Source organism: Cavia porcellus, unplaced genomic scaffold (assembly GCF_034190915.1).
Source record: "Cavia porcellus strain 051 isolate PalLab524CR breed Dunkin Hartley unplaced genomic scaffold, mCavPor4.1 scaffold_29, whole genome shotgun sequence".
NCBI classification, from domain to species: Eukaryota; Metazoa; Chordata; class Mammalia; order Rodentia; family Caviidae; genus Cavia; species Cavia porcellus.
In genome coordinates, this window is record NW_026947512.1 from 13,361,939 (window position 1) to 13,382,777 (window position 20,839).

At 37.4% G+C, this 20,839-nt stretch overlaps 1 protein-coding gene across 6 annotated transcripts in view; it reads right to left on the minus strand.

Annotated features, from left to right (window-relative positions):
- Dnm3 (dynamin 3) overlaps positions 1-20,839 on the minus strand; it is a 548,406-nt gene that overhangs the window by 380,090 nt on the left and 147,477 nt on the right. For all 6 annotated transcript variants that reach the window (XM_063239982.1, XM_063239981.1, XM_063239980.1 and 3 more), the window contains exons 3-4: positions 6,825-6,974; positions 5,203-5,406 (exon numbers count right to left, since the gene is read on the minus strand). In XM_063239982.1, coding sequence (XP_063096052.1) covers positions 5,203-5,406; positions 6,825-6,974 — 354 coding nt within the window. The remainder of the gene's footprint in view (positions 1-5,202; positions 5,407-6,824; positions 6,975-20,839) is intronic.

Here is a 20,839-nt window from a genome sequence, read left to right on the forward strand (position 1 = left end):
TTTGCTATTGTTCTCAGAACTTTATTTTTAAAAGACAAAAAAATGGTTTTATAGGTCTCACTCATGTTTTAAAAAATAAACTCAAAAGCACAACGACTAAGATGTAAAACCAGGTATGGTGCCCCATGCCTGTAGCCCAGCATTCTGGGAAACTCAGGGAGGAGAATCCCAAGTTCAGATAAGCCTGGGCAATTTAGAGATGTAGTGAGATTCTACCTCATAATTAAAAACATTAAATTTAAAGAGGTTGGAGTTGTAGCTCAGGGGGAAAGCCCTGAATTCTATCTCCAGTACAACCAAATAATAATAATAATAATAATAATAAATCAAAGCATGGCTTCCATGGTTTGATTTAGTCAGCACTCAGAATGGAATGAGTATTTTTATAAACTGCCAATATAAGAGCAATCAGATGGTTTTACATCTTAGTCGTTGTGCTTTTGAGTTTATTTTTTTAACATGAGTGAGACCTATAAAATCATTTTTTGTCTCTTTAAAATAAAGTTCTGAGAACAATAGCAAAACCCAAATTATTTCCCCTTAAAGAATAAGATATCCTTATGCAGATTAACTAATTCAATTAACCAATAATATTACTATAGATTCTCAATACAATTATTTAACACCTTCAATTTTCTTCATCTGGTCAAATACATAAGCTAAAATTTTCAAGCTAAAATGGGAACCAAATTAGGGACAAAGAATAGGTTGTGGAAGTTAAAATACAGTCTTTCTGCACTGATTGCTCTCATATTTGCAGTTTATAAAAAACATTCATTCCATTCTGAGTGCTGACTAAATCCTGGGTGTTGGGAAGTCCTGTTCAATTTATCAGCACCTCCAGCCTCCCTATGGCGAGACAGAAAAGTGGACGTCTGAGTAGCATTTCCAAAGATCAATGACTATCAGTTTACATCACCCAGGGACTTCAACTGTACACAGATTAAAGAAGAAGACATCAAAATGCAAAAGCTTGAGAAAATAGGCAAGGACACACCTGCATAAAACAACAGACATCAGCCTCCAGCTTCGTAGTTAATTCTAGCCCAATTCACAAATTTCACCTCAAGAGCAAGCGATGCCCTGTCTCCCAGCCAGAGGTCTAACATTCCTCTTGGGGTGATTTTATACTCCAGGAAGGTCTCCAGTCATGTTAGATTTAGCAATGAAATTCGTTTGCTGTGAGATAAATCACCATGAAAGGAATTTCCAGACACATTTGCCTCCCTGGTGAGGCCTTTGAACAGCCCTCTATTACAGATGACAAGCTTGATGGGTAATGCTAAAATACTGCTGTGACCCAAAGATAAAAGGCACAGTGACAGTCTTCACGGGTAATGAACTCATTGCTCAAGTAATAAATCAGGACCACCACTGACTCCCCTGCCTTCCACACAGAAATTGTGTCTCCTTAGGATGAACTCAGCTAAGGTATAGTGTCTGCAAAACATGAAGATGTCAGTAACACGGCCAGCCATGTAGAGCAGAAGTGAAAACACAGAATCTTTATTTTATGACCATTAGGATCTGTCGGGATGGGTGGATATTAAGCCATCATAAACAAACTCAGTATGATAAAAAGCTAGCTCCTAACTAATCAACCTATCAACTAACTTCATCCGAACCCAGATGACACAGTGAGAGCAATCTAGCTGTGACGTCTGTTACCCTTTAGGTCTTCAGGACTGATTTGGCTGGAAAGCAAGTGGCCTGTTCTCACCATATCATGTCCATTTTCCATGACATATTGCTCTTGGCTAAAGAGAATGAATGATTTAAATCACAGAGGATCATTATATATCTGAATTAAAATCTTATCCACTGGTGTATATATTTACACGGATATTTTAGAGGTTGTACATTTTAGGTAGTGGTTACTACTTAGTACTAAATTTAGCCTGTGTGACATAGGCAGGCCATTTTCACCTAAGCAGGACTTGAGTATATCTGAATGCACAAGGATTGATTTAAAAATGTAGTGTGTGTTTAAACTGTCTTAAAATGCATAATAGTAAAAGACAGATGGCCATTAACTCCCCTCAAAATATTCGCCTTTACTTTGAACACATTTGTCCCATCATTTGTGCCACTTTCTGAAGCAGTTCTGGAGATTCTCCTTTAGAAGTTTTATTTTTACCAGGTGTGATCAAAAATATGGTTAATGCTGCTGCCAAATGTCACCCAATGGAAAAGCAGGCTCTTAGGGAGATTACACTGTGTCCTCACCCACCTTATCCCAGGGGTCTGGCACCATAAAACTTTTGGTTCTACTCCAAAGTCAAAACTATAACCAAAGACAACTGTTTCAACCGTGAGACAGCCCTGAAAGTGTAATTAGTAAGTGCAAGTCCTCGTGAAAGAGGGCTTCAAAACTACTTCAGAAAGCGACAAGAATAATTAGATACACATGTTCAGAGTGAGGAGGAGTGTTTTGAGGGGAATTAATTAAAATGCATCTTTTATTGTAATTATTTTTAATTTAAATACTCACTATATTTTTATCACAACTTGTATTCTTGAGGAGAAAATTTACATGTATAAGCAAATTACAAATTTTGCAAGTAATTATATTCAAAATAAAAGCTTCTGTAAAATAATTAATATTATAATACTCAGATATATTAATACAATATATTTTTTAAAGTTTCATAATGGGATAATTCTCCTAGTATATGCAGAATGTTACAGACTTGTCACCAGATAAAACTCAAGCTTTTTTTGTGCTGTTTGTGAAAGCTATTTTTATTGAGTAAATAAGGATTTTTAAACAAACTTTCGAGGGAAATACCTACACAGTTTGAAAGTCAAGCTCCAAGCCATCAGAATTATGTAATGTTTTACTTTTTTTTTTTTTTTTTTGGATGGTGATCATTTCAAAGTGCTCTTTCATATTTTCACTGTAGTTTCAGCATAATACTAGAGGTTGGATAGGGGAGAAAATTTGTCCAGGTGATAGCACAGTGGTCCGGTAACATCCCTGCAAACACCCCTGCAAAGAGCCTGTTGCTCTTTCTATTTTAAGAGACCACTCTTTAAGTAACAACCTTATTAAATGATTTAGATGAAATAACACAGGTTTTTGTGGTGTAGCAGGCTGCAGTCACCCAGTTGGGAGAACCACCAGCATCTCCGGAGATCTGCGCCATGTTGGAACTTAGAACGCTGGGAAACCAAGCAATCAGCCTGCCTTCTTCGTAAGCAATAGTGAGTATACCGGTGCATGAGCTTAGAGTCAAACATCCCACTTCCCCTTCCCCTCTTTAGCAAATGGGAACCAGAGATCTGACATCTCTTAGGAGGCTGACCATATGCAATATAGCAAATAAGGGGGATTTCCTTCTACCGTCTCTTTGAAGGCAAATATTTTTACTACTGTTTTGCTTTATTCTGATTAATGGTACTGCTCTATTCAACATTCTGTTTTGATAAGTTCTATAACGTTCTGTACTTCATTTTATTTTGCTATACGTGATTGAAAGAACAACTATTGCGATGCTAATGAGATATACTGTGATACCTATTGCTGTTATCCCAGTACCCTGTTGTGAATTTCTGTACCAATTTCACTACACTGTCTCATTTGGCTTTGCTCTGTCTTGTTCTGTTGTATTTTACTGCCTTCAAAATAATAAAAAATAAAAATAAAAATAAAGAAAGAACACAGGTTTGGGAAGCAGATCTTTTACGTCCTAGCTGTGCATCAACTTCTTTAAGTCTTAATAGCTCACCTCTAAAAGTAAAGAAAGTTATAATAGAGGTTACTGTGATAGTTAAGCAAGATCAATTATTATAAAAATAGCAATAAAGATAACTCTGAGTCAAAGTGGCTAACCAAATACTGGCAATTATGTTCCTCTCAAAAAGATCCAAAGAAAACTCTATCAGGCTGTATTTTACTTACTGTATAGAACTCACATTTTAGTAAACATGTGTTTAAACCAATCAGTAACACTGCATAATCCCAACTCCCACCCACATCAATATGGATTTTCTCACTGTAAACAGTATGGTCTCACTATGCAGTTGAAGTTGGTCTTGAACTCACTGTGTAACCCAGGCTGGCCCCAAAACCATGGCAATCCTCCTGCCTCTGTCTCCCAAGTACCAGGACTACAGGCATATGTCACCATGTTTAGCCTAAGTCTTTTTTTAAATTTTACTTATTTCTTTATTTAAAGAAAGAAAGAAAAATCAAAATAGAAAAAAGATAGAATAATACAGAATTCAAAAAAATAGCACTAAGAAATTGCTAGTTGATACATTACATATTGTCCTCTTAGAAATAGTTGTTCAAGTTACAAAATCAAAGCATAAAATGTGGATAGACACTCGACCATTGACAATTCAAAGCATTCTGTTCAATGATCCAATAAAAATTTAGTAATACAATCATCTATCTTACACACTTATACATACATAGCCTAATCTTGATAACACTTAAAAACTAAAATTGTAGTATACTTGTTTTGAATATTTTAATAATGTGCCACGAAAATTGAAAAGATTCACTTGTAAATTGCTAGATTAACTGTACATGAAAAGGCCTCAATTTGGTTGGGGTCAGGACAGGATGAAAGGAAGATTGTCCTTGGCCTGGCTTAAAGGGTTTCAGGCCTGGGGACAGGTGCTAGGTTGAGACTGAAACCAAGGAGGTCGACTAGGCTGCCCACACAGTCTCACCCAGAGAGGGCCTGGGTGCTCTCTCAAAGGGGCAATTCCTCCACCAGGTCTTATGTGCACCAAAAGAGCAGCCTACATTATGTTGGAGATTTAGTTCAGCGGCTTAAGTGCCGGCCTGACAAATACAAGATCATGAGTCCGATCCCTGGTACCAAAATAAAAATAAAAAAATAAAAGAACATCCTACTTTACTAGAAGCAAGCAAACCCAAGAAAGCCACTTTTTTGAGAGGTACCTCATAAGAACTAAATCAGCTAGAACTTTCTTTTGTTGATTTTGTAAAATAACTAAGCCATAATGCCTAGAAATGTCTATTTTCTTAGATCTCTTGTATTACTTAATCTTAGTCATTTATTTATATTGATTCTAACCATTTCCCCTGATTATTTTTCTTTCAGTATCTTAAATACAGAATGTTTGCCAACAACAATCATGTTGAATTTTGTTAATAATGAGCTTGAGATACCAAAGCCTTAGACATTTTTAAACAATGCCCTGTCATCTTAAAGGTCACACACTCACCTTGAGGATCAACTTCTTTAGCGAGCTTCAGTGCATCCGAATTTGCAAGATCAGTGTTGGCTGGGGTCACAGCCAAAATCAGACAGTTCTCCCTTGTGATGAACTGCATGATCATTTCTCTGATCTGATACTCGATATCTGGCGGCTGATCTCCCACAGGAACTTTAGTTATTCCGGGTAGGTCGATAAGGGTGAGATTTAGCACTGTGTAGAAAGCAGTACAAAAGTCTTACTTCCACCTTCAATGCTAAAAGACATGCACTTTTCAGATTCACCTGGCACTTAGCTCAGCTTCATGCACTGTGCATCTAAATGACTCCAACCCAAGTGTGTAGAATAAAAAAATGCAGGATACAAAATGGTTTGGGTGGTGTACTTCATTTTTATGACTGTGCTATGCCAAATGATCATTTTAACATAATTTGAAAGGCACTGATTAGCATGCCTAACAGTTTTCTCAGAGACTGTCATACCCTAGCTGTCACAACTACAGGGTTTTAATTAAAACATCAAACAATAAATGCATGTGCTTCTGCCAGTCTTGTACACTACCCTCAAATGGTATAAAAATTCCCAGGGTAGGATCTGGCCTTCATTTGAAGACATCATGTTCTTTATAGCAGGTTAACCACTTAGCATACTGCAAAGCTGTTAGCTGTCCATGTGACCCTGAGTGTCATGAGTGGGCAGTACAGGCAAAGGCAGTGACAGCCTGGCTATCTTCCTCTCAGTGATGGCACCATTGAAGAGTCCTAATCGACCTTATATCATCCATGCTCTGCTCTAAAAGCAAAACCTGGGCACAGAACTAGAAACAAAAATCCGACCCACTGAAAATCTAGTGACAATAAAAGTTATATCCTACCGTACAACTGGGGATCTAATTTGTAAGTTTCTGTATGTAGGGTAGGGATAAAAATCACAGTTGTGCCAGGCATGACGGCACACACCTATAATCCCACCACTCAGGAGGCTGAGGCAGAACTGCCAAGTTTGAGGCCACCCTGAGCTAGATGATGAGTTCAATTACAGAGTGAGAGAGCCTGTCTCAGAAAGAAAAACAAAAGCATCACAGTGGATTCCTCGGGAAGAAAATAAACAGAAATATACAGGGCTGCTAGGAAATCAATAAGAGAAAACCCTAATACTTTTGGAGTTTTAATTTTTAATATTTCTGCAAACATTGAAGATAATAAAAATGGAAGCTTTCATGTATACCCCTTTCAAATTCTGAAAGTTCATTAAAAATTATTTTTTATTTTGTGGAAGAAAAAAATTAAAAACAAAATAATAGAAGCATAACAATAGTTAACATATTGTAGGTTGTTATTTTCAAAGTAGGTACTCGGAATACAAGATACGGGCATAAAAAATTCTCCAAATGATATTAGCGCAAAACTTTCTGATTCTGAATGCCTACCTGGATTCTGAGTTTTTAAAAAGTCATCTCACCTGACTTTCCATAAATACTCTCAGAGCCCTCTGAAATGTACCATTTATAGCAAGACCCAAATATTATCCTAGAAACTCAGCACTATGTAACTTACATATAAGCAATGTACCTTGATTAAACTAGTAAAAGTATTTAAAGAGAAAAATTTGGAGTTGTAATGTTTACTTACCATGGGGGGAATAAACTCGTAAGTTAATGGGTATAGGAGAAATGCCTTTATTCATTCCCGTCACTCGGTCTGTTTCTGCTTCTATCTCATGGCGAACTTCATCAAAATCTGTAAATTTTTTTCCTTTGCAGTGTAGAAATTCAGCATATTCTGAAAAACACAAATGAACATAACATAAATGTGCACATCTGTGCCATAATTGTAAGGACCTAGTATTTCTTTAGCTACAGGTCAAAGTGTTCAGTATTATCTGTCAGCCATTGTATGAGAGAACACACCAGTTCCCAAGAATCACTATGAATACTCTAGAAATATTAGATGGTGCAAATGCTATGGATGAGAAACTTGGTAAATTTCAGGTAGTACTATAAGAAATCCTTAAACTAGCCAGCCTATGAAATAATTTTAAAAGAACTGTGCCTGTCTCAGTAATAAAACCAACAACAGTACCTGATTGTTAAAGAAGTTACAACAGGGGTACATGCAAACTCTGCCCACCAGTCCTGTTTGCATCTGTCTTTTTTAAAATTACCATTTCATTAGGATGCAACGCTATGTCATGTAAATACATCTTCGCAAGTGAAAGTTTAGAAATAAAACCTACTTAATTCTTTAAGAAGAAATGATACGTGGAACATTTTGACTTAAGAACTTACTATTCAAAATACCATATTACCATGCATAATTACACATTTTCTCAAGGAAAAAGAAAAAGGCACATTATTATACCATGGCAAATACTTACAACCTAAGGAAAAACATCAGTACCAATCCTACCAACTGTTAGACTCTCATGATACCTCTCCACGGATAGCAGGCAAATGAAAAGAAATGACACAATTCAAAAGGAAAACTAGTACAGTTAGATAAAAATATCGATTATAGTTTCAACAAGGGAACAAATCTAAACAAATATTTGGGTTTCTCTAATACTGAGCTTAAAAACTGCTTCCCCAAACACTTAGACGAAGGTTGAGCACCTTGGGCGAGGAGGCCAGCAGAGGCAGCTACTGGTGGCCTTCACATCCCCTTCCATTAACTTGAACCCTTACCCCACAAGGCCACACAACATTGGCAGGAGAGGGTGGGCACAGATGGCTACAAGATACAACCTCCTATGTTCGAGGAGTTTAGCGCTAACATGAGGAGCTCAGGATTGTATCTCAGAGGGGAAAAGAATCACAGGCAGCGTGGAACAAGTGCTGATCTGCACTTAAATGTTAGGAAAGGGAGCCAGGAGAGGAGAGCTGGCTTCACTGAAAGCTGCACTCCCCAAAATAGCAACTGGGACATGAACTGGATAATAAGGGAGGGGGTGGGACTTGAACCTAGATAGGGAGAAAGAAAAATCTTTCAGTAAACCAGAGCATCTTACCAATTTCAACAAACTCACACCAGGCCATCACCTAGTCTCTGCTCGGACTGTTCCACTGATGGGAATTGAGGCTGTGATTTCCACTTTGAGAAAAAAAATCTCACTGGAAAATGTATCTTCAGGTTGATAAGAAACCTGTTTTGTCTCATTCTATTGGTCCTACTGTAATGCCTGGTGCTTCTCAGACAGCCTCCTTCTATGGCAAAAGGTCAGACACTACCTGAAGGGTCCACAAGCGGAGTTCATCTCCTTAGGGGATTCTTACCAAGTTTCCTCACTTGTGGGGTCCAAGCTCGGGCTTCCCTGGGGACAAAGACTTTCCGGCTCCACCTCAACGGTGTGGATCTGAAAGGCCAAAGACCCCCAGAGAGGACTATGGATCTTACTAAAGTACTCAAAAGACCTAGCTTTTCAAATGTTAGAATGACAGACAAACTGCATTTCTGACTTTCTTGTTCATGATTATGTCTCTCTGGGCCTCTGTTCCTTCATATCATGATCTGCGCCACTCTGAAAAACACAGGTTAAATCCTTCCAAGTTCCTTCCTCTAATGGGGATATGAAACAATGAAGATTCAACAGGAAGCATGGTCAGAAGCGAGCACTGTGCCATTCAGCAGATTTTTCTTCACACATTTACCCTCCCGGGTGTCATATGTATTACCATATAAACCGCCTGAATTTAGAACCTTCGTGTGAGAGTTTAAAGAAGAGTGCAAAACAGTGCGAAAAACAAAAAGAGGAAAAAATCAGAATCCAGGAAAAAAAAAAAAACTGTAAGTGAAAACGAGTTATAAGTAATTTAGAAAAAAATAATCGTACGTTTTCCAATTCAGTATATTCTGTGGAAAACACACTTGAAGACGTATGGGCGATCATAATTATTTCTGTCAAAGGCTTCTGTCAAAGGATCAGGGACAAAGTTTACTTAATACTCAAGCAACACAAACGTGGGCTTCTTTCGTGACCACTAGATGGCGCGGGCTTGCTATCTCTGCAGGAAAGTAACGCCCTTCTGAAGGTTGCAAAGTCAATGCAATTTTCAAATTAGACTTAAATTAGTTCCTAGACGTCTGAAAAAAAGGCTCTTATCTTGAAGTTGAAAGATTTTTATTGTTCAGGACCATCTCAGGCCTTTTGAGGATGGATCCACAGATTCAGGGATGCCTGCATTTATGTATTTGATTAATATTTACTAAGATCCCTCTATTTGTCACTGTTTTAGAAACAAATATAGAAGAGAAAAAGAAAGAAGTCTTTAGTCTCACATAGGTTAAATTCTAATGAGGTAAATGGATGAACAACGTGGGGGCAGATGATAAGTGCTGTAGACAGTATAAACAGTGGGGGGAGCATTTCGGGGGAAGGAATAGTGTTTTTGTTTTTGTTTTTGTTTTTAGTTTTTTTAGTTTTAGTTGAGGAAGACTTCTCTGCTAGCATTATCTGAAAAACAAGACTCGAGAAAAAGAGAGAGCAAGCCCACTATGTAAGGCTATCCGGGCTGAGTGCCTGGTGCAGATGTGTTCCAGGCAGGTTGACAGGAAGCAAGAGCACTGAGCCTGTCTGGAAAGGCAGAACAGACACGGACGGACGCTGTGGGCTTGTGGGCTGCTTCAGGACAGCGGTTTTTACTCTAAGACGGGAGACGATTTTGAAGGAAGTGGGGTGGTGAGGAAACGCAGTGGGAGCAAGATTAGACACGAATACTCCTGGCTGCTCTGCGGCAGGCAGACGGGAGAGGAGGAGAGGGAGCTGGGATCACCCCTGGAGAGAGCTGGGGCCGTACCAGGCCGCCTCAAACTGGGGAGAAGGGCTGGGAAACGGCTAAATTCTAATATATTTTTAAGGGAAGATAAAAGGAATTTGCTGATAGATTCAAGCTGGGGTGCGGGGAGAAGTGTCAAAGATAACAAAGAAAAATTCTGAAGCTAGCAGAATAATTCTGAAATACAAAACACACAATGAAACAGAACAGGATGGGCTGGGGATTGAGAATCAGGAGAAATGTTTTAAGAAAGGATGAGTGTGTATGTCACACCCGTATGCCTTTTTAAATCTTTTCATCCTAGATAGCTTTAAAATCTGAAAATAGAGTTTTCTACCCAAATGGTGGAACATTTTGCTACTAATGACAGTTGTGCAGTCATCAGAAATACCTTTTCACCTTGAGCTTTCCTATCAGTGTGGTCTACCAGGTTTCTGTTTCCTCTGAAAACTCTCCAGCAGATGGCAGTCTAATGCTTGCAGAAATAGATAAATTTTTCTATTTGGCACCAAAAAAAAAAAAAAAAAAAAAAAAAATGCCTTTAGGGCTAGATATAAGAGTCTCCCATGGAGAGAAGTCTATGCCAGAGATATAGATAGGTAGATAGATAGATAGATAGATTTGGGGTTCATTAAAGCCAGGCAAGCAAATAAGATCACTAAGTGAAAGTTAGACACAGAAGGCTTAGTACCCTAGGCTCTGAGTTTTGGGGGTCAGAAAAAGGACAGTGAAAAGGCAGGAGAGAATCCAAGAGAAAGGAGAACCAAAGTGGAGTCTTGCATGAAAGAAGGCCTTCCATTCTGCCGAGTATGGGCAGCACATCAGGTAAGATGAGGACTAAAAATGGGTAACAGAATTTAGCTACATTAGAGTTCTAGGGAGGTGAGAGCTGAATGGAACCGACTTAGAAGATGATGACAAGAGCGCAAGTAGAGACTGATGAGAGGCAAACCTTTGGAGGAGTTTTGTTTTGAAGGAGAGGTGAGAGCACAATTGAAGAAGAGGAAGAAGAAGAAGAAGAAGAAGAAGAAGAAGAAGAAGAAGAAGAAGAAGAAGAAGAAGAAGAAGAAGAAGAAGGTTTTTAAATATGAGCAAACAATAGCTTATTCACAGGGTGATGGTAGCAAGACAGTACTAGGGGAAGATACTGTCTCAAGCAAGAGGAACAAGAAGCCAGAAAAAAGAAAAGAAAGCTTCCAGTACATCCAAAGGAACAGGAAGGAAGCCGAAGACTGAGTACGGATGAGACCAGTAGGAACAAGTACCGGTGTCAGGAATAAGGCAGATTCATCAGGTGGGAGAGGAAGGGGGGTGAGAGGGAAGACTGGGGATTTACCAGGCATGTCTAGTCATCTCATGTGTAAAAATACTTTTATCCATAGTCTCAGTGGTTAAACCATATAGATACTATTTCTACCTCATAACCTCTCTCCCTCTCCCTCTCTCTTTCACATTCTCTCTCTCTCTCTCTCTCTCTCTCAGAATGATCTTAAATGAGTAATTTAGGAACAGCCATGTAAGAGATATCAGCTTGTGTCTATTCCATGCCCATCCCTGGGACACAGACATGTGCAGCGTATCAGGAAAATGAACAGGGCAGGAACCACACTGTAGCTCTTCTGTGGGCCCAAAAAGCTCTTGGGAAAGAACCGATCCCATGAAGCGGAACACTGAGGTAAAATCCAAGTTGACCTAGATTGTCAGAAAGGGACAGACTACCGTTCATTCTTTACCCAGCCCCAGAAATTCAAAAGTCTGTGTACCTTTGTCTCTAACAATAAATACAATGATACTTGCCAGAGCATACATCTCACTTTTAGAAACTCATGGCACCCATGACTACAATGCACAGCTCAGGATTACACTGCTTGTAAGGTGAGCTCCACCAGAAATAAAGCAGGCCAGTCAGTCTGTTGTGATATGCCTGCAGCCTCATGAGCCGGCTGTAAATTGGTGGATAGCAGAGGTAGTCTGAAATACTTTTTTACAATCATGAGTGCTGTAAAGGAGAATCTTCAATTAGCTTATATCACAAAATTCCTAAATGAATCTTTGTTGGCAATGCAAAGTTTAAAAGACCACAACTTTGCTTCCCTGCTGTTTAAAATACAGATGAAAGTCTTGGAAGGAACTGTCACAAAACTAATCATCAGTTAATTATACTCACAAGAAAATGATAACATCTGAGTTAAACTCTATAGAAGAGCCTCTATGAACTACTTAATGGCTAGACTTTTTAAAGTCTGGTAAATGTATTTATTCTGAGATTTTTCTATTATGGTAAACTAAGTCTGAAGGCCTACACAATCTCATTTTATGGTTTTGAGATATTCTTTCTCATAGAAATATACAAATGGCAGGGACATCTTCACAAGAATTGGATGCTCCCTTAATTCTAAATCTTGTTACACAAAAAGCTCTCTCACAAACAATTCTAGGCTTCAGCCCAGGATCAACCTGAATAGTACATTCAATATCTTAGCCACAAGCTCATATAAAAGATGAAGGTTATGTGTACATAAGCATGATAATATATCCATGAAATTCTATTTTTTAGAACTATAACCTTTCTAACTGAAATTCATAGTACACTTTTAATTTCACACACACAAAAAAACTCCTAGCTTTAAATATATTTCCCATTTCCTCAGTGTTAAAAATAACCTACATTTGAAGAAAAGGTTAAGGTACATTTTTATATCAAAAAATGACTAGGGAGCAAAAAAGAGAGTTTTTTTTTTAAGAAAACAGAGCTATAATTCCATTTTATTTTTATTTCCCTGTAATACATTTTAGTACTGTCATTTCTACTGGTCATGAAAAACAAATTATGCTAGGTTAAACAACTGACAAATTGTTTGGGGGAAGGATGAGATGCTTTATGCCTGGGCAAAGTTCCAATCATCTGTGAAAAGCACAGCATGGCCATAAGAATTTAAATATTTCCAATATGCCTCTTCCATGGGGAAAAACACGCATATGTTTCAATTAATCAAGGTTAAATCGAAAGTAGTATTTACGGAGTATTGGCATATCACCTCTTGTCAGTCTTTATTCTAAGAGCTACATCCCCCAATATTTTAGACAGAGTCTTAGCTCTAGCATGTTTTAATGGCCATGTTTGTGAGCATAGAACTCAGATGAAATTAGGGTACATGGATCACATAAACAAAGAACAGTTTTCACTGTAACTAGCTAAATTTTCTGGCTATAAAGAGCATCGTTGTATGGATTATATTTGAAAATATATTTCCTCAAAGGCACAGGCTACATTTTGCTCTGCTGTGTTTCCTTAAAGCCTATTGTATTTAGGTAAAAAAAAAAAAAAAAAAAAAAAAATCTGTACTTTTGTTCCTCCTTCAAAGCAGTCTACCTTGAGCAAGACCAGCATTAAAAAGCAACGCTTCCATTCAGGCTTGATGTAGATCCAAATTGAAGGTAAAATCTAGAACAGAGATTTAGTTAGATATGAATCATATTAGGACCCAGATATAAGGCAGAGCACAACTGTATCCTTAAGGCAAACAGGGACTGGCTAGCAATCAGAAAAGTGAACAAAACAAAATAAAACAAAAGATGAAATCCAAAGAAGCAAACCAGCCTATCTCACATCACTTCCGCAGTAGCCTATTTTTTGTTCCCCAGTAGGTGAAAGGCAACGGCCCAGTAGGAGGGTTACAAACAATGGGGTTGTAAGTACAGAGGACCAAGCTTTCACTGCAGAAACAAGTTTGGGGCCAAGTAGGTGTCAAGGACCAGACACAGAGACCACGGTTTAGGATCAGGGCGCTAGGATTTTCTGAGGCAGAAAAAGACAACAAAATAGAACTCCGGACCCAGAAAACACCATCCAGAAAACTAAGCTGTAAATTCGGTCATGAAATGGAAGTTAGAGCTTTGCTCACAAGATACAAAGCCAAAGTCAGTTCAACATTAATCAGGACCAAAAAAGATAAATATCTCCTAAATTCATGTCTCCCGAATTCATCTCTCCCCAGAAATCCAGACTGTTCTATAGGTGACTCTCATGATTGACATTTCTACTTGAATGTTAATAGATCTCTCAAAATTAGCTTGTACAAAACTAATCTCTTAATTCCCCACTGCCCTGCTCCTCCATCATGTGCACCTTTCAATCTCACCTCAGTTTTCCACATCTGAATTACTGACACTGTCACTGATCCAGGTTCTGAAACCAGAAGAAAACAGGGCCATCTTGGCTTCCCTTCTTTTGCTCAGCTCTGTCCCAAGCACTTTCTGTCTCTCACTTTCTCATTTCTCAGGCCTCCAGCACAGCCATGCCACTTTTAAGCCTGCTCTGTCTCCCTCCTGCACTGCCGTAGAAGTAGACTGTCCTACTCCAGGAAACCCATTCTCCACCGAGCAGCTGGATACATCTTTTTAAAAACATAAGTCAGATGGCACTTGTCCCATGTTTAAAACCTTCTGTTTGCTTTCCATTGCAATTAGAAAAAAATCCAGATTCCTCACCCACCCTACGTAGTCCTACACCCTGACCTGTTTCCCTCTCTGATGTCTTCTCTGTCGCTAGCTCCATCTCAGGTCACTTCAGCTGTAGCTCATTTCTCCTTCCTCAAGCCCATCCCTCCCTCAGGGCCTCTCTATGTGCTGCTCTTCTGGAATGTTCTCCTCTCAGATGTCTGCATGTATGTGGGGCTCTTCCTGTCATTTATTTCCCATCTAGCCTAGCTGTTCAGCGAGGCTTCCCTGCCCAGGCTAAGTAAGCTGTAGTCACAGTCCGTCATACTCTCCAATTTACGTTCTTCAGTGCATAGTTACTATCTCAAGGATTTCTTCTCTATATTTATTGCCTGTTTCCATCTACGAGAACATAAGCTCCAGAGCTAGAACATTATCTATCTTGTCCCTGCTGTGCTCCCCGTACTTAAAAACAGCAAATCATATCTGTTGGACACTCAGTATACATTTGTTGAGCTGATGGGTAAATAAATGAGTGAATGGGCGAATGAATCAACAAATAAATGGGGCCAGAGGCTTGAGGTTTATGGATAAGAGAAGGAAATGACCGTGAGTATGGCTTTTGACACATGGAGGTTGAGATATCTTTGAAATGTTCAAGAGGACTTTCAAGCAGATGGGTCTGCAGCTGAGCCCAGGAGCTGTGAATGAGAGTTGAGTTGTCCAGGTGGAGACCGAACCCACGGTGTGGAAAGAACTGTCGAAGGGAGAATGTGAAATGACATCAGAAAACAGCCTTGGGCAAGTGCAACCTGAAAGGCCAGAGAGGGACAGACAGAGAGGCCAAAGGGACAGAAGAAAAAGCAGCAGTACCTGGCATCATGGAGCCCAGGTCACAGTGTCTTTCAAGGAGAGAAAAATCATTAGCATCAAAAGTTGTTGAAGGGTCAAGATAAGTACAAATTGCAACTGGTCCTGATGGAAATTGAGTATCAGTCATTTCCTAGATTCTTAAACAATGTTCTGTTCACAGGTTAAACATTTCTTATTTCAACAATTTTTGCTATAGATCGTTTCGTTGGATTAAACATTGTCTTATATGGTTTTTATGCTCCCCCCTACCTTGCATTTCTTCTCTTACTATAAAGTTTTTAGCTGTCACTTCTTGCTATTGGTGATGCTCCCATTATAACAGTTCTATTCCCTAAAACCTTATATTTTATTCTTCATAGAGGAATCCAATAACCCATGATATATAGTCTGAATCTAAAATAAGACCTGGAAAATCCGAGTGAGGCCAAGATCCTGAAGCTCCTGGGCTTTAGATCACAGGCTCTGTAATGTGAGTTTTGGCTCCCATCGCTCTTCTTCCTTCTTCCTGATAATCAGCTAAGTTTAGAAACTGACAATATCAAAGCAAGTTTTCTGAAAAAGTGAGTTAGTGCAATGTTATTTGAAAATAATTGAATACATATGTATTCAAAAACAGCGAACGATTTGATATCATTATTTGTTTAAATAAAAAATTAAGAGCTCTGCCAAAGTAAAAACTTATAATGAAAAACTGAAACAAGACCTTTGTCATGAAAATTCAAGTAATTGAATTTAAATACAGAAATAACGTCAAATAACCAAAGTATTTCAAAGAAAATATCAGAGCTGCCATAAAACACTGTTAGATTTAGTGTAGTATTTTAAATGTTTAACATAATAATTTCTCTGACTATGGACTTTTATGCGCAATTTAGCACCAGAATTTCATCTAAGGTTTTAATGATCACCAATGTAGTACACTTGGCAAAGTCCCCAAGCAGCGTCTACAAAGTGGCTGACATTGTTATCAGCTGGAAGCAGCCCAGGTGATTTCTATAGATGGTGAAAGGTATGGAATGAAGTTCATTTCTTTGCATGTAAATGTCTCTTTCCCACACTGTTTGTTGAAAGACTACCCTCTCCCCTGAAAGATATTTTCAACTGTGTCAGGCATCAGTTTTCTACATTGGTACAGGTTCATTCTTGAACTTTATTCGGTTCCATCAGCCTATCTGTGTTCATGCCAATGTCACATTACAGACTCCTCTAGTTTCATTACCCTTGAAATCAAGTAGTGTTGATTCTCCCACTTGGCCATTATTTTCAAAGTTGTTTTTGCTAATCTGTGTCGTTTGCATTTCCATGTAAATTTTAGAATCAGGTCAGTTTAGTTTGTTGATTTCTATTAAACAACTTCGTTTTTGAATCTTTATCTACAGAGGTCTTTGTAATGTCTCAAGAAAATGTTTCCTCCACTGACCCAAGCCTACACAGACACATGGCATGTTGAGCTAAAAGCAGTAAGAATTCTGCTGCAAACACCTGCTCCAATAACAAAATTACAGATCCTTACAATTCCTCTAGACTCTGACCCAGTTGGGTGGGGATTACAAAAGTATTTATTGTTAGCTTTGCCCCATGAAATTATAACTAATCAGTATAGTGTGGCTTCATGAAGAGAGTAGATATTTTTTGCAAGGAAAAAACCTACATAAATTTAAAATTTTCATCTCATAAATACCATGTAATTCTTGAGCATGATATTCACAATTGAGTGTATAAAACTTCCTTTGACATCTTTTGAAGAAGAAAAAGTCACTCCACTGTAAGAAATGCCTTTTTACTCCATATTTTTTAGTTCAAGAATGTACTCCTTCTGTGATTTTAAAGGCAGAAACAGTCTTAAATATTCTCTATCATATCCAATGCACTCACTTTTTAGATAAGAAAACTAAGTTCGCAGAGACTAAGTAATATTTTCAAGAATATTAATATAACACGTATTATAAATTACACAGTATAGCAGCTATTTGTTTACATCTTATTTTCAATGCTATCAGCAAAGTGTTTACAGAGTAAGAATTGTAATTTCAAAACAAAAAAAGAATTGCATCTTCTAATCTTCAATTCAGCATTCCTTATGCATATGGGAATAACTAATAGAATAAATAAATGAATGGATGAATAATTTCAAGATAAAACAGAACTAATATTTGTCATTTTCTAAGACTCCAAGATGTTGAATGCTCCTCCAGTATTTCATAACGTTTTATGCTTGTTTTTCTTCATTCAGGACAAGGGAATACTTGGGAGCAAAATTTTTCAGAAGCCTTTATAGGAGCTGACCCTTTTAGGGTCTTTGCATGAGCTGTCTTCTCTACTTCTGGCCTAATCAGTTGTAAAGAATAGCTCTAAAAAGACTCATGAGTATGACCCCATTTTAATAAGAAACTTACTAGCACAAAAGTATTTTATTTTTCAGTCTTAGACAATCTGTTCTTCAGTTTGGATAAAGTTTTAATAGTTCCATGATGAGTAAACCCTCATTAAGATATCTGCTTCTTAGTTCACAGAATTGAGACTATTCTCCATTTTGTAATATAACTTTTTAATGTGAAGTGGAATTATCTGAACACATTAAAATATATTTCTAAGAAACTACCACTATAGAGATATAGTGTGTTATGCTGTATTTCACAGGCTTGAAGAACTTGCCGAAGAAACAGGAGAAACTTGTGAAAATTAAGCATAAGATTCCAAGATAGAAATCACTTTCATGAGTAATTGTTAGATGAACCTTGGTATGTGTGAATTTCACAAAGGAAATAGTGGTCTTTTAGACTGAAATGGTCTATAAAGGATTTATGGGAAAGAAAAGATTCCGAGCTAGACTTAAGAGACACAAAATTGGGGAAAAGTCAAGAGAAATGAAGTTTTAAAATTATACTGATAAAAATTTTTTAAAATATTTTTTGAATGAATGAAAGAAAACACAGACCTCTGTGTTTAACAAGTATATGAAGAAGTGTATGAGACACACTTCTCAATAGACTTGGAAGTGTGAGATGGAAAAGTGTAAGAGAATATGGAGAAGTGTAAGAGAATGTAGCCCTCTTTATGGGTGAAATCTACGTGTATGAAATGCACAGAAGTCATCATCGTGTTGTTCATTTTATACTAGGATGTAAAAAGTGTAGGCTGTTACTTGTAAATGATCAACATAAAACTAATGGCTGAAATTTGACACCTTTCCTTTGATTTTTATGACTAGTTAGCAAAAAAAAAAAAATGTTTCCACACTAAAATAAACTGAATCTGACAACAGCTGCCTGATTCTCCTCTAGTAGTATCCTGACAGAAGCAATTAAAGAGAAAGTTGAGTCACTGATGACCATGAATAGCAAAAAGTTAGAAGGAAGCATACACGTATGCATAAAATCATAGATGCAATATGTACTTGGGTGTCCCAGTAGAATCTGACTCTGCCTCTGGTTTTGACAGGTAGTACCTACACAAGATAGAACTGCACTGCATATGAAAATTCATACTTATCCCCAAGATAATTTGTAGGTAATTATACAGCTAACCAAAACTCTTTTTTATCACGTTTTAGATTGAATTGAATTCAAAAGCTTATTTTATACATGCATTCTTTGTTTTTTTTTTTTTTTTTTTTTTTTTTTTTTTTTTTTTGTCTTTTTTGTTTTTATCAGTACCAGGGATCGAACTCACGACCACACACTTGCAAGGCAGGCGCCTATGGTGCTGAGCTAAATCCCCAGCCTCTCTACATGCATTCTTAAGACTCAGTTGTTGCACATAAATAAAGACATAATAACTCCTGTAAATAAAATCCTGCAAAATATATATTATCCTTATTAACCTATTAGCTTCTCTGTACCTGAAGTTTTTCCTATGTAAAGTGAACTAATAAAAACATCTCATGTAGTTAACAAAGTCAAAGTTCATCCAAAATATTACCTCTAAATTTTCTTAATATAGTCTTACCTTTTTATTAATACTTCTGAGTTTAATATCAGACAGTTTTTAAATTATTTCAAAATATTATTTTTGTGCTAAATTTACTGCTGGACTATGTTAAAAATTATTTGAAGGTATGATTTTTTTTTTTATGTTGCATAGTAGTTGACTAGAAAGTAAAAACAGGAATAGGAGGCAAAAGAACTACGCTGAATAAGTGCTTAGCTTTATCTGTTTCCATGCAAACCTGTGGTTTTCCTGAAGTGCAAGCCCCTAAGTCATATTGACTTCTGTGTTCTTAACTCTTGACGTGAAGAGTAAGTTTAAAATGATGAAGAATCTCATATACACCAAGCCTTTATTCAGACACATATCATTTTGTGTTAACAGTCTCTAACTCTGAAGAGTAGGTGTTATTATTCCAGGTAAACTGTTACCTCGCCACACCTATTTCCTTGATGCAAAGTGAGAATAACAATAATAATACCATTGCCTACCCCGCTGGATTAGGATAGGTGCCTGGTAAACACATGTATGCCAAGTGGCTATTAAAATAATGATTAAACTTGTTACAGCTTCTCTAAAAATAAACAAGTAAAAGGACTCAAATGAAAGCCCTCGCTGGGACATTCCTACGAGTGTCGGCTGGAATCACCATAATTTATACTTGGACAATACAATGCAGCATGATTTGCCTTTGAAATTTACCCTGTATGACAAGAGATATAGCTCAGTGGCACAGTGCCTGCTTGGTAAGTATGAAGTCCTGAGTTCGATTTCTGATACAAAAAAAAACCCTAGAAATTTACCCTAATATGATGATCATTTATTTGTTTCCATGAAAAAAAGTAAAAGCATTACCTTACTCCCACTGTTTCCTCTGTATAGCTCAGGAAACAAAATGTGACATAAGAATGGACTTCCTAATGAGATAGACAATTCTTTTTAAGGAAGCAAGAGGCATTATGGTAACCACTGTTGATAACCTTGTACTCTGTTTTTACATCATGTGCTCAGTCTATCCTTGGTTTTGACTGACAGCTTTGTTTTGCCATATTTGACTTTATTCTCTTCCAAAAAAAAAAAGTAATAAGAAGTAAGGAGTAATAAAATCCAAAATGTGTAAATTTTGTTGTAAAAAAGAGAGGGGAAAAAAGTGCTCTAAAGGATACAACTGCAAGGGTGTTAAATAGATGACCATATTCATGTTTTTTGTTGAATCATTGAACACAACTGTTTACAGTCTCCCTGTTTGAGTGTCTACTTTGTATGCTTTGATACTGTAACTTGAGCAACTATCTCTAAGATGATAATGTGTAATCTATTAACTGGTGATTTCTTACTGTTTTTTTTTTTTTTTTGTAGTCTGTATTATTTGTACCCTTACACCACTTTGTTTTGTTTTTCTCTTTTTCCTTTTAAATAAAATTTAAAAAAAAAAAAAAGAATGGACTTCCACTCCAACTGAAATAATCCTTGAGATCAACATTTTTGATATCAGAAGAAAAAAGAGTAAGCTCTGAGTTTCTGTGATCACAAAATCAGCTTCATTAGACACTTCAGCAGCACAGAAAGTACTTTGAACTAACAACAGAGCACTTCTTCCCTGCTTAGCACGGTGTGACATTCAAAGCTCCCTTC